Source organism: Neoarius graeffei, chromosome 13 (assembly GCF_027579695.1).
Source record: "Neoarius graeffei isolate fNeoGra1 chromosome 13, fNeoGra1.pri, whole genome shotgun sequence".
In the NCBI taxonomy this organism is placed as follows: domain Eukaryota; kingdom Metazoa; phylum Chordata; class Actinopteri; order Siluriformes; family Ariidae; genus Neoarius; species Neoarius graeffei.
In genome coordinates this window covers 24,044,698-24,058,766 of record NC_083581.1, presented here as the reverse complement: position 1 = coordinate 24,058,766, position 14,069 = coordinate 24,044,698, and the positions used below count along the sequence as shown (strand labels likewise).

At 41.2% G+C, this 14,069-nt stretch overlaps 2 protein-coding genes across 3 annotated transcripts in view; both read left to right on the top strand.

Annotated features, from left to right (window-relative positions):
- src (v-src avian sarcoma (Schmidt-Ruppin A-2) viral oncogene homolog) overlaps positions 1-14,069 on the top strand; it is a 409,402-nt gene that overhangs the window by 254,112 nt on the left and 141,221 nt on the right. The window lies entirely within an intron of this gene.
- Positions 1-14,069, top strand: part of kcng1 (potassium voltage-gated channel, subfamily G, member 1) — a 33,274-nt gene that overhangs the window by 11,714 nt on the left and 7,491 nt on the right. For both annotated transcript variants that reach the window (XM_060936752.1, XM_060936753.1), the window contains exon 2: positions 6,186-7,041. In XM_060936752.1, coding sequence (XP_060792735.1) covers positions 6,259-7,041 — 783 coding nt within the window. In that variant the 5' untranslated portion in view covers positions 6,186-6,258. The remainder of the gene's footprint in view (positions 1-6,185; positions 7,042-14,069) is intronic.

Genomic DNA, 14,069 nt, shown 5'->3' with positions numbered 1-14,069 from the left:
ATTTTCTCAAGTGACAGAGCTGTACACTCTACAGTGATTAAAAACATACTGTAGACAGTAAAAATATAATTAAGACAATTAAAAATGTAGAGTTTATTGCTACTCGACAATAAGCTATTATTGCTAATAGTTGAACAGGTTACATACTGCATATCCTGTTAGTTGTTGAAGGCTATTTTTCTTCTTCAATTCAATGCAGTGAAGCTGTTTCTTACTGAAAGTGTTTTTTGTAGAATAACACCCCGTATAATGCAATAATGCAGAATAACTAATATTACAGTGACTTGTCAAGTTGTCAAACTGTAATACATTATTCAATTTATACATCTTCAACACATGAGGTGAAGGATTGTGTAAATATTATTAGTTATCTCATCTCATCTCATCTCATCTCATTAACTCTAGCTGCTTTATCCTGTTCTTCGAGATATTATTCACCATGATGAATGGCCCAGACTCTGCAGCAGAAATCCACAGATATGGCGGACCTTGATGCCTCAGCGTGCGCACACACACACCTTTTCAACCAATAGCGAATGGGTTCTTGAACTGGTTCCGTTCAGGATTCTTTCAACCAGTGAGCGAACCAGCCCATGTTTTCACCGGTTTTGAGCAGAACCGTTGTAATCAATAATGTGTCATGGACAGAGGGTATGGCACAATTCACAATGGGAGTAAACAGTAGGAGCAAGATGGTGGTGCACATTGATTACCTCCAAGCTTTGTTCTGTTATTACAGAAATTTGTTTTTGTTCCATTTTGTTTCTGAAGATGTATCCTTTTCCATTGTATCCTCCATTGCTGCGCTATACTTCCTGTTCAAACTAATGACACACCCACTGATGTCATCAGGGTTCATGCTGGAAAAGTCAGATACATTTTGGTTCCAGCTGGGAATCAAGTTTTCAGGTTCTGAACCAATTTATTTTTGGTCAGAATGCTCTGAATGGTTCAACATTTGGTGCACAAACCAGAACTGAACCTGTTCCCTGTTGGTCGAAAAGGTGTGTGTGTGTGTGTGTGTGTGTGTGTGTGTGTGTGTGTGTGTGTGTGAGAGAGAGAGAGAGAGAGAGAGAGAGAGAGAGAGAGATATATTAGCAGAGAGGTTTTTTCAGGGGAAGAATAGTTCAAAAGTGTGTGTGTGTGTGTGTGTGTGTGTGTGTGTGTGTGTGTGTGTGTAAAGACAGAAAGCCTGTTAGATCGATCCATTTGAAGATTGTGTGAAGATCCAATAAACCTTCCTTCTCTTAAGTTTTGTGCCTCCCTGTCCCTTAATTCTCACTGGAATCTGGTATCGAAGACAGACAACACAATCTAACAGAAGGCCACAACGAAAACAGCAACATCATCAACACAGTCAAAACGTCTGCTCACACTGATCTCTGTTTGCTACTATTGTACATACCCACCACTTTATTAAAAACATCTGCTCATTCATTCATTCACTCATCCAATAGGCCAATCATGTGGCAGCAGTGCTTTCCTGCTGACCGTGGATGTGAAGGGTGGTTATTAGCTCATCCGGCTGACAGGCAATGCGCTTATGTCATCATGTGTTATCTGTTGTCTGTCGTCTGTCCGTCGTCCAGCATCCATTGTCTGTTGTCCAGTGTCTGGCGTCTGTCCAGCGTTGTCCACATTTCACGAAAATCACTTCTCTCTTAATTCTTCATCAATTTTGATTCTTTTTGGCATGAAAGTAGGGCGGCACGGTGGTGTAGTGGTTAGCGCTGTCACCTCACAGCAAGAAGGTCCGGGTTCGAGCCCAGCGGCCGGCGAGGGCCTTTCTGTGTGGTGTTTGCATGTTCTCCCTGTGTCCGCGTGGGTTTCCTCCGGGTGCTCCGGTTTCCCCCACAGTCCAAAGACATGCAGGTTAGGTTAACTGGTGACTCTAAATTGACCGTAGGTGTGAATGTGAGTGTGAATGGTTGTCTGTGTCTATGTGTCAGCCCTGTGATGACCTGGCGACTTGTCCAGGGTGTACCCCGCCTTTCGCCCGTAGTCAGCTGGGATAGGCTCCAGCTTGCCTGCGACCTTGTAGAACAGGATAAAGCGGCTAGAGATAATGAGATGAGATGAAAGTAGGGGTACCTAAGGTGCACATAACTACCCAAATTTGCATAATTGCAATTAATAATGAAGATATGGAGTAATTAAGCCTTAATGAGCAGTTCAACAAAAATCGCTTCTTCTCAGTCAATTCCTTGCCATTTTGGATTCTTTCTGGCAAATAGGTAGGGATTACTCGGGTGTATATAGCTTCTATATATACAGTGCTTAGCTTGTAAATAGTGTATATAGCTGGCAACATTTATTGCATAAGGTGGCCCACTTTAGATCGTTCCTTCTGGACTAGATGGGGCCGGAGTGAGCTATGCCATCACTGACGGACTTATTTGAATTACCATAGTCTTCCTGTCAGCTTGAACGAGTCTGACTATTCGAGAGTAAAGACTGTTGTGTGTTAGAAATGTCAGGAGATCAGCAGTTTCTGGTGATCTGGTGCGAATAACTATGCAATGGGCCAAGTCACTGAGATCACGTTTCTCTCCTACTGGATGTTTGATATGAGATTTAACTGAAGGTCTTGACCTCGTCACGTCTCTGCATCATTTTAGGCCACGTGACTGGCTGATTAGATAACTGCATGTGCAGATAAAGAACGTATTTGTGTATATGTAATATACAGCACAAGCCTGTGTTTCCCACACTAGCGTTCTATCTGCATTCTGTTGAAAACTATGAGAGAGCAAAAGGTGAACTGCCCTGAGGGCCAGTTTAGGAAACACAGGCTTATAACCAAACATGGTCATGGGTATGATTACATCTGACTACTGCAAAGTGTTAGCTGAAAATGACGTGCTTAGACAGTTTGCTGTTTTGTTTTTTAATCAGTGTCAGTTTCTGTTGAGGCCTTCACATGTTATGATCAGTACGTGTCTACGCTTCCCTTCCATGCAATTGTTCCTCTCTTAGAGCATAAAATCCTCCGTTGGATGGAAAGGCAGCAGGAAAAGCCAGCAGTGTTGAGACAATGGACAGCAGACCCTCCTTAACAGCACGGGGGGTTTAATTTGACAGGCCCGGAAACAAAAGGCCAAGTGTAATCATTATCTGGTGCTGACTGACAGTGCAGGTGCTTAATAAGCATCCAGTGACGCATTTTTGCCCTGGCTTTAGTCAGCCAAAGACCCTCATCTTAATCCCTGATTGGAGTGTGAATGTGCTGTGGTACAGACACTAATTTGTGACTTGTGAACCAACTGCTTCTTAATCACAGTAATGAACTTAATTAGTTTGGATACAGGCCGAGTTGTTGAGCTACTGTTACTTTTAATCGCGGCCTTGTATGCTAAAGATGTATGCTTGTCTTAGAGTATGTATGATTAGTGTTAGGTTGTGGTGTCAAAGGGGCATGTAAACATAAATAAATTATTATCAGTTAATTATAAAATCAAAGATTATCGTATTGTTCATTGAATAGTTTGAGTGCAATTTAAACAATGATTTAAATATTTTCTAATAAATTACATTTGGATAAATGTGTTGCAGATATTGTGTACATGCAGCGTTCTTAAGGTTTCGATTATTTCAACACTTACAAACTGGTGTGTGTGTGTGTGTGAGTGAGTGAGTGAGTGAGTGAAGAACGCTGGGAAATACAGCACATAGTTTCCAAATTAATCTTCAGCGGAGTTATTTTATCTCCTTCTGAATGCCCTGCAGTGTGTCTGTTTAGTATGTTTACTTACTGCAACTTACTGCAATATGAACAAAAATCTCATTATCTCTAGCCGCTTTATCCTTCTACAGGGTCGGAGGCAAGCTGGAGCCTATCCCAGCTGACTACGGGCGAAAGGCGGGGTTCACCCTGGACAAGTCGCCAGGTCATCACAAGGCTGACACATAGACACAGACAACCATTCACACTCACATTCACACCTACGGTCAATTTAGAGTCACCAGTTAACCTAACCTGCATGTCTTTGGACTGTGGGGGAAACCGGAGCACCCGGAGGAAACCCACGCAGACACGGGGAGAACATGCAAACTCCGCACAGAAAGGCCCTCGCCGGCCCCGGGGCTCGAACCCAGGACCTTCTTGCTGTGAGGTGACAGCGCTAACCACTACACCACCGTGCCGCCCCTGAACAAAAATGGTTAAAAAAAATTCCAAACAACCAATTAAGCACAAGGATGCTCCAGTCTCTCAACTTCAAAGACGCTGATTCACAATCCATTCCCTAAAAAGCCAGACGTGACCCCAGTGCTGAGCTGAAGGCCAGTGGCACCTATTAGAAAAGTGCTTTTTGGTGCATTATTGAGGAAGTGGTTCCCTACAGCCAAGCACTCAGTATAATACCATTAGCTGTTTGTTTCACGAGCTCTTTTGGGTGGGTAATTAGAGTTACAGTGGTCACATAAGACAGCACTCGTTCCTCTACAAAGGAAATCGGAGATTATAGTACTCTATGGCAAACCTCACGCCGATATCCGAATGATTTTTAAAGCTTCTCTAAAACATATATACAATACTGTATATAAGACCCTGTTATGGAAGCAAGAAAAAAGGGGTAAAGATTTTCATGTTTCAAGCTATTGACTTTTTAGTAAGGAAATGTAAACACTATTAAATTCATAGCAGTTAAGTAAATTAACGGGGGGAAAACAACAACACATGCATTTATAGTATTTGCTTTGAATGAACCTCCTTGAAATTTACACTAGTTTATTTCAAGGTTCAGAAATTCACATTTTTAATCACAAGTTGAAAAACATCAAGCATCTATATTCAAAAATGTTTTTTTCTCCATTTTCACAAATTCAATCATTTTTCAGATTTATACAGTACTATTCAGGTTGTTCATTCAAGTGCTGAGATTCAACCAGTCAAATTTATTCATTCGTTCATTTTCACTTCTTTATACTAGATCTGGAGCCTATCTCAGTAACCCATGGGAACCATTAGGCCATGGGGATGCCATGGCCTAATGGTTAGAGAAGCAGCTTTGAGACCAAAAGGTTGCCAGTTTGATTCCCTTGACCAGCTGAAGTGCTCTTGAGTAAGGCACCTAACCCCAGGCTGCTCTGGGTATGTTGTACATTGCTCTGGATAAAAGTGTCTGCTAAATGGCATTAATGTAACCCCATAATAGTCCAACCATGCACATTCACACTGATGGAAAATGTGGTATAATCAGTCTGCCTTCCTGCATGTTTCTTGGATGGATGGAGAGAACCTGGAGGAAACCCATACAAATGTGAGGAGAGCGTGAAACTCTGCACAGGCTGTAAGCCAAAGTGTCCAGACTTCACAGAGATCAGCAAAAGCAAGCAAGCTTAGAATGTAATACTCAGTGGTTTTATGTCATCTCTCTGTTTTGTTTTTTACATTGATACCCTGCAGCATCACATTAAATCTTATCTGACTATAAGACCTTCACTGTAAAAGACTGTAAAATAAATGTGCTGTATATTTGGCAAAAATAATATTTCAATAACCACAGATAGGACCACTAACAGGATATCTGATTGGGAAAATGAAATTAGGTAAGTAATAGCAGGATGTTTAAAATGGCCCAAGATATGAATTACAGATTACTGTATTTATCTGAGTGTAATGTGCTTCATCATATTCTATGCTTCTAACCATGTTTATTTAAATTTAAAACGTGCATTTAGGTTCACTCTATCTGTCTAGTACTGTTGCTACTTTACTCCATTACTACTGAAGAATCACTGACATCATTTTATGTTGATTTCACATCCATTAGCAACAGAAGTTATATACGCTCGAGACGTGTTGATGTTCTGTGGATGTACAGTACATTTAAACTCGTTATCTTGCTGAATGATTAATCAATGGTGATTGAAACAAATATTAATCTCTGTGGCTAAAATACTGATGTTATCAGTTTTCGCAACAAGCATGTGATCTTGTTGGATAAAAAAGGAACAGGATACTTGTTCAAATTAACAACAGTAAGAGTAATTTAAAACTATATATCATTTTCAAGATAAATCGTTTTCACTTACAAGAACTTTTAATCTAATTTTAGTGTATATTTTTGAGAAAGTTTTAATGTTGTGAAGATGGATTCTTTGATGGGGCCCAGTAATTTTGGATTTGACGGTATGCATATGGCCTGGATACTAATTCATTTGTTCATCATTCCATTGTGTAGGTGAGGGCCAGTGACTAATCACTGGCCCCCAGGCATGTGAGGAGCTCTGAGATTGGAGGTGTCCTGGTGAAAGATGACTTTACTGGCTGGCGATGGCTCTGACTATGATTACAGTGCCTTGAGCTGCATCTCAGATACCTCACTGAATCCACCACCCATCCAGGATTGCGAGGCCCTTAAGGGTGTTTACTACAAACGTGCTCGGTGCCTTGCTAAGGATCCTGATGCTGATGCCAGCCTTTTGCCTGGCTCCCAACGCTTACATGCCATCATCAATGTGGGTGGCCTGCGCTACCAGTTGCCATGGAGCACGCTGGATGACTTCCCACTATCACGGCTAGGCCGTCTGCGTCTGTGTACAAGCTTTGACGAGATCATGTGTGTGTGCGACGACTACGATGTGGCTCGCAATGAGTTCTTCTTTGACCGAAGCCCATGTGCTTTCCGTGCCATTCTGACATTCCTGCGTGCCGGAAAACTGCGCACTCTGAGGGACACTTGTGCTCTGTCCTTCCAAGAAGAACTGCTGTACTGGGGTGTCCCAGAGGAAAAACTGGAGTGGTGCTGCCGAAGGCGCCTGATTCAGCGCATAGAGGAGCGCGATGAACTTGAGAGGGTGGCTGAGGAAGATGAGGAAGAGGAAGAGTATGAGAGTGATGGAGCTGGTAAGGAGGGAAGCTTGGATAGAGAATCTCGACTGGGCCGCTGCATGATCAAGTTAAGGGACATGGTGGAAAGGCCGCACTCAGGTCTTCCTGGAAAGATCTTCGCTTGCCTCTCAGTGCTCTTTGTCACCATTACAGCCATTAACCTGTCCATAAGCACCATGCCTGCCATGAGGGAGGAGGAAGAACCTGTAAGTTCCTGAATTTGTTACAACAGTGTGTCTGCAGTATAATTGATCTATAGTTTAGATCACAGTGTATCGATCACAAATGGTGTTCGGGGTTCAAGAGCTCCAGCTGGATGTGAGTTATGTTTTCAGTCGTATTTCAGACTTTTACAGTACTTGTATAGTCAGAATTCTGATTGATATATAAGAAGGCTAGACATGTATTGTATGGTAAAATTGTTAGAGTATTAAGCTTTAGCTTTTGTGGGCGGCACGATGGTGTAGTGGTTAGCATGGTCGCCTCACAGCAAGAAGGTTCTGGGTTCGAACCCAGCGGCCGGCGAGGGCCTTTCTGTGTGGAGTTTGCATGTTCTCCCCGTGTCTGTGTGGGGGTGCTCCAGTTTCCCTCACAAGCCAAAGACATGCAGTTAGGTTGACGTGGGGTGGCCTTGGGCTGAGGTGCCCTTGAGCAAGGTACTGAACCCCTGGGTGGGTGCTCTGGGCTGCCCACTGCTCTGGGTGTGTGTGCATGTGTGTTCACTGCTTCAGATGGGTTAAATGCAGAGGATGAATTTCACTGTGCTTGAAGTGTGCATGTGACGAATAAAGGTTTCTTCTTCTTTATTGATTTACTAGAACCTGAATCTGAACTGCAAGACTGATTTGAATGAAAGTGATAAAAATGAAAGTATCTGGCCTTCTACTAAGTAGCGTGGATGATTCCCAGAATGATGCAAATGTGAAATGAGCAAAAATGCTGCCATAATTTCTTTAACTGCCCAGGATAGTAACATTCTTTAGTTGTAAACATCAGTATTTCACAGTTGCTTTTTTTTTTGCACTGAATTGGTGTTTGAATGGCAGAAGAATAAAGCCTTAGTCCTCTTCTTTTTGCTCACAGCTGTGCACAGTGAAAGAAATGCAAAGAGTCAGCTTTCTGATGCTTTTTCCAACAACCCAATCACAACATCCTCCCAGTTAACAGGTTTTACAGTCTGATTTTCCATCACTTACATTTTCACAACCATGTGACTTGCTGAATTTTCTCCCACCACACTACAGTTTGTTCAAACATAGCCTGCATTGTTAAATACTAAAGAGGTCATTTTCCTTATAGTCTGGCTGTTAAGCAACAAAATAACATGGGATTGTTCGTTTTGAGATTGAAGCATGACATTTGGCATGCTAGCTCAAGTTGATGTATATAATAATTCTAGATATGGGGGCAGGCTCTGGTAAAACAGCCTGTTCTTCCAAGCCCAGAGCTCTAGGGATGAGAGAAGTCTGATCATGGGTGGAAGACAACTTTGTTACAGGCAAAGGACACATGTTATGAGTTGATTCATTGTGGTTGCAAGAAAGGGTGTTCAGGTCAATGTAAATGTATGAAGGGTAATCTTCAGTGTACAGCGTTATGCTTCTGTGGCAGGGATTGTAATCAGTAATAATGACAAGAGAGGTATTTTTTGATATCACATGATCATATGAATCCATATTAACAGAATTGCAAAAATGCTCTTCTGGCAGCCTTTTTATTTACTTAATACTGTATCCCTATGTCATGTGACTTGTCATGTGACTAATCACGTGATATCTTTGAGAACAAGAAACTCTCTATTTGTGAGGTAGACATTCAATCAATGTGTCATTTTTTGAAAGCAATCTTATAAAAATATCTTGAAAACAAAAGAAAATTCATTTAGCCTCGTTTTCATGTTGAGTCGATTTTGCACATGCGTATTCCAGGGTTTAGAAACTGAATTTGAAATGCCCCCATATCTAAAATTATTTTATATATCAACTTGAGCTAGTGTGCCAAATTTCATGCTTCTATCACAAAGTGAGGGCGGCACGGTGGTGTAGTGGTTAGCGCTGTCGCCTCACAGCAAGAAGGTCCTGGGTTCGAGCCCCGGGGCCGGCGAGGGCCTTTCTGTGTGGAGTTTGCATGTTCTCCCCGTGTCCGCGTGGGTTTCCTCCGGGTGCTCCGGTTTCCCCCACAGCCCAAAGACATGCAGGTTAGGTTAACTGGTGACTCTAAATTGACCGTAGGTGTGAATGGTTGTCTGTGTCTATGTGTCAGCCCTGTGATGACCTGGCGACTTGTCCAGGGTGTACCCTGCCTTTCGCCCGTAGTCAGCTGGGATAGGCTCCAGCTTGCCTGCGACCCTGTAGAAGGATAAAGCGGCTAGAGATAATGAGATGAGATCACAAAGTGAACAATTTCTCACCTTAACAGCCTGACTGTTAACCAAATATGCAAATATCTACAAATCGTGTATGTTCTGGAATATGGAGCAGGCACAAGAAATATCATTCCATAAATTTATTTGCAGGTGAAAAAAATCCTTGTGAATTTCAGCCAACTGTGCTAACACAATCTGCTGCCACCATCAGGTGAAAAGAAAAACTGCAATGTGTTGGCCAGTGGGCAACTTATCATCCTTTCTCATAGAGAAGCCATGGGCCAGTAAATATCCGTCTATGAGCCATATTTGGCCCTGAGGCTGGACTTTGATCACTCCTGATATGTTAGCAATTTTGAAATAATCAGCCACTATATGACCTAAAGTTTGTGGACACCAGACCATCACACCCATACAGTATGCGCTTATTGAACATCCCATTCCAGATTTACTCCTCATTTGCTGTTATAATAAGGGTCACCCTTCTTTGGAAATTTTGGGGTGTGGCTTTGGGGATTTGTGTTCCTTCAGCCACAAGAGCATTCATGAGATCAGGCTCTGATGTTCAGCGAGGAGGCCTGCATTCCAATTCATCCCAAACGTTTTCAGTGGGATTGAAGTCAGGGCTCTGTGCAGGACACTCAAGTTCTTCAGTCGTCCTGTACAACTGTGTGTCTCAAACTTTGTGGGAACAGTTTGGAGAAGGAAGGCTCACATATACAGTGGTGCTTGAAAGTTTGTGAACCCTTTAGAATTTTCTATATTTCTGCATAAATATGACCTAAAACATCATCAGATTTTCACACAAGTCCTAAAAGTAGATAAAGAGAACCCAGTTAAACAAATGAGACAAAAATATTATACTTGGTCATTTATTCATTGAGGAAAATGATCCAATATTACATATCTGTGAGTGGCAAAAGTATGTGAACCTTTGCTTTCAGTATCTGGTGTGACCCCCTTGTGCAGCAATAACTGCAAATAAACGTTTCCGGTAACTGTTGATCAGTCCTGCACACCGGCTTGGAGGAATTTTAGCCCATTCCTCCATACAGAACAGCTTCAACTCTGGGATGTTGGTGGGTTTCCTCACATGAACTGCTCGCTTCAGGTCCTTCCACAACATTTCGATTGGATTAAGGTCAGGACTTTGACTTGGCCATTCCAAAACATTAACTTTATTCTTCTTTAACCATTCTTTGGTAGAACGATTTGTGTGCTTAGGGTCGTTGTCTTGCTGCATGACCCACCTTCTCTTGAGATTCAGTTCATGGACAGATGTCCTGACATTTTCCTTTAGAATTCACTGGTATAATTCAGAATTCATTGTTCCATCAATGATGGCAAGCCGTCCTGGCCCAGATGCAGCAAAACAGGCCCAAACCATGATACTACCACCACCATGTTTCACAGATGGGATAAGGTTCTTATGCTGGAATGTAGTGTTTTCCTTTCTCCAAACATAACGCTTCTCATTTAAACCAAAAATTTCTATTTTGGTCTCATCCATCCACAAAACTTTTTTCCAATAGCCTTCTGGCTTGTCCACGTGATCTTTAGCAAACTGCAGACAAACAGCAATGTTCTTTTTGGAGAGCAGTGGCTTTCTCTTTGCAACCATCCATGCACACCATTGTTGTTCAGTGTTCTCCTGATGGTGGACTCATGAACATTAACATTAGCCAATGTGAGAGAGGCCTTCAGTTGCTTAGAAGTTACCCTGGGGTCCTTTGTGACCTCACCGACTATTACACGCCTTGCTTTTGGAGTGATCTTTGTTGGTCAACCACTCCTGGGGAGGGTAACAATGGTCTTGAATTTCCTCCATTTGTACACAGTCTGTCTGACTGTGGATTGGTGGAGTCCAAACTCTTTAGAGATGGTTTTGTAACCTTTTCCAGCCTGATGAGCATCAACAACGCTTTTTCTGAGGTCCTCAGAAATCTCCTTTGTTCATGCCATGATACACTTCCACAAACATATGTTGTGAAGATCAGACTTTGATAGATCCCTGTTCTTTAAATAAAACAGTGTGCCCACTCACACCTGATTGTCATCCCATTGATTGAAAACACCTGACTCTAATTTCACCTTCAAATGAACTGCTAATCCTAGAGGTTCACATACTTTTGCCACTCACAGATATGTAATATTGGATCATTTTCCTCAATAAATAAATGACCAAGTATAATATTTTTGTCTCATTTGTTTAACTGGGTTCTCTTTATCTACTTTTAGGACTTGTGTGAAAATCTGATGATGTTTTAGGTCATATTTATGCAGAAATATAGAAAATTCTAAAGGGTTCACAAACTTTCAAGCACCACTGTACTGTAGGTGTGATGGTGATAGTGATGGTCAGGTGTCCACAAACATTTGACCATGTAGTGTATATGTGTGATTCTATGATATATGTGTATACTGTATTATATATGGTCATTTATCTGATTTCCGTATGAAATCATAGTAGCTCCATAGTAATGTATAAACATTTTCACACATACAAATGTTTTTTTTAAACTGCATGAATACAGAATTCATGAATGCAGTTAGAAAAAAATCAATATGAAGCTTAGATATGACAATAGTATTACACTGCAAACTATCCTTCTGATCACCAATAACTACTAGTGTTTCCAGATTAGTATTCCAAAAGGCATCATTTTTCGGAATTTTCGGATTTTTCGGAATCAATTTCGGAAACAACCAACATCTCAGAGAGCAGGATCAGCTCATTCGTATATATATATATATATATATATATATATATATATATATATATATATATATATATATATATATATATATATCAGGTTGTTTAAATGTTCCCTCAGCAACACCAGCTAGAAATAGTCATTCTTGTTCAGTGAAAACAGTCTATGATTAGTAATCATGTATTCACTGTGGAAATTAGTCCTCTTAGACCCTTTGTTGTTGCAGACACAGCAAACAAAAAGCTCGATTTAATGGTCTATAGTAGCACCTACACAGCATGATATCCTTTTGCTTGCCACATTAACGCCCACACATGTAAGTCAGGAACCAGGACATGAACCTTTCTTGTAAAAAAGAGCAAAAAGGAATTTACAAAATGATGCGCATCTTTTCGAAGAACAGTTTTCCAGGAACACTTCTACAAGACAGATTTATTTAAAAAAGAAACATGTTGCTGATTACCTACGCCAGCCATGTTGGAGGAAGTTATGTTTTCACCTCCATTTGTTTGTGTGTTTGCTTGTCTGATCCCAACGTAACTCAAAAAGTAGTGAATAGATTTTTTTGATGAAATTTGGAGGAAAGGTGAGCCATGGGCCAAGGAACAATTGATTAGATTTTGATCTAAATCCGGATATGTATGTGGATCAAGGATTTTTTTTGTCTGTTCCAAATGTAATTCAAAACGTAGTGAACGGATTTGGATGAAATTTGGTGGACAGCTTTAGTATTACCCTAGGTTCAAGTGATTTGATTTTGATGTTGATAATATGTGGCTTGGCAGAGGTATGCCCTAGAGTGTCCTTCTAGTTTACAGATTCAGCAGCTTATATGCTAATTGAATTTAGATGCTGCTTGAATATAAATGGCTGCCCTGAGCTAAAAAGAGAACCAGGGCACATAATTATGAATTATGACTTGTTCAAATATTGTACTACGTTGACTTAAGCTTTAATGGTGTGTATGGTTGAAATACAGTGTCTTGCAAAAGTATTCATGCCCCTTGGTGTTTGTCCTGTTTTATTACAAGCTGGAATTAAAATGGATTTTGGGGGGTTAGCAGCATTTGATTTATACAACATGCCTACAACTGTAAAGGTACAATTATTTTTATTTATTTATTGTGATACAAACAATAACATGGGAAAAAAAAAACAGAAATCTGGAGTGTGCACAGGTAGTCACCCCCCAAAGTCAATACTTTGTCAAGCCACCTTTTGCTGCAATTACAGCTGCGAGTCTCTTGGGATATGTCTCTATTAGCTTAGCACATCTAGCAACTAGGATTTTTGCCCATTCCTCAAGGCAAAACTGCTCCAACTCCTTCAATTTAGATGAGTTGCATTAGTGTACAGCAATCTTCAAGTTATGCCATAGATTCTCAGTTGGATTGAGGTCTGGGCTTTGATTAGGCCATTCCAAGACATTTAAATGTTTCCCTTTAAACTATTCCAATGTAGCTTTAGCAGTATGTATAGGGTCATTGTCCTGCTGGAACATGAAGCTTCGTTCAAACCTCTGGCCGACTCAAACAGATTTTCCTCCAGAATTGCCCTGTATTTAGTGCCATCCATCTTTCCTTCAGTCCTGACGAGATTTCCTGTCCCTGCAGATGGAAAACATCCCCACAGCATGATGCTGCCACCACCATGCCTCACTGTAGGAATTGTGTTCTCAGGATGTTGGGTTTGCGCCACACATGGCATTTCCCATGATGGTCAAAAAGTTCAATTTTAGTCTCATCTGACCAGAGAATCTTCTTCCATGTGTTTTGGGACTCTGCCAAATGCTGTTGGGCAAACTCCAAACGTGTTTTCTTATGTTTTTTCTTTAAGCAATGACTTTTTCTGGCCACTCTTCCATTAAGCCCCACTCTGTGGAGTGTATGGCAAAAAGTGGTCCTATAGACAGATACTCCCTTCTCCACTTTGGATCTTTGCAGCTCCTTCAGTGTTATCTTTGATGTCTTTGTTGCATCTCTGATTAATGCCTTCCTTGCCCGGTCTGTGAGTTTTGGTGGGTGGCCTTCTCTTGTCAGGTTTGTAGTGGTGACGTATTCTTTCCATTTTGCTATAATGGATTTAATGGTGCTCCCTGGGATATTCAAAGTTTGGGATATTTTTTAACCCAGCCCTGATCCATACTTCTCCACAA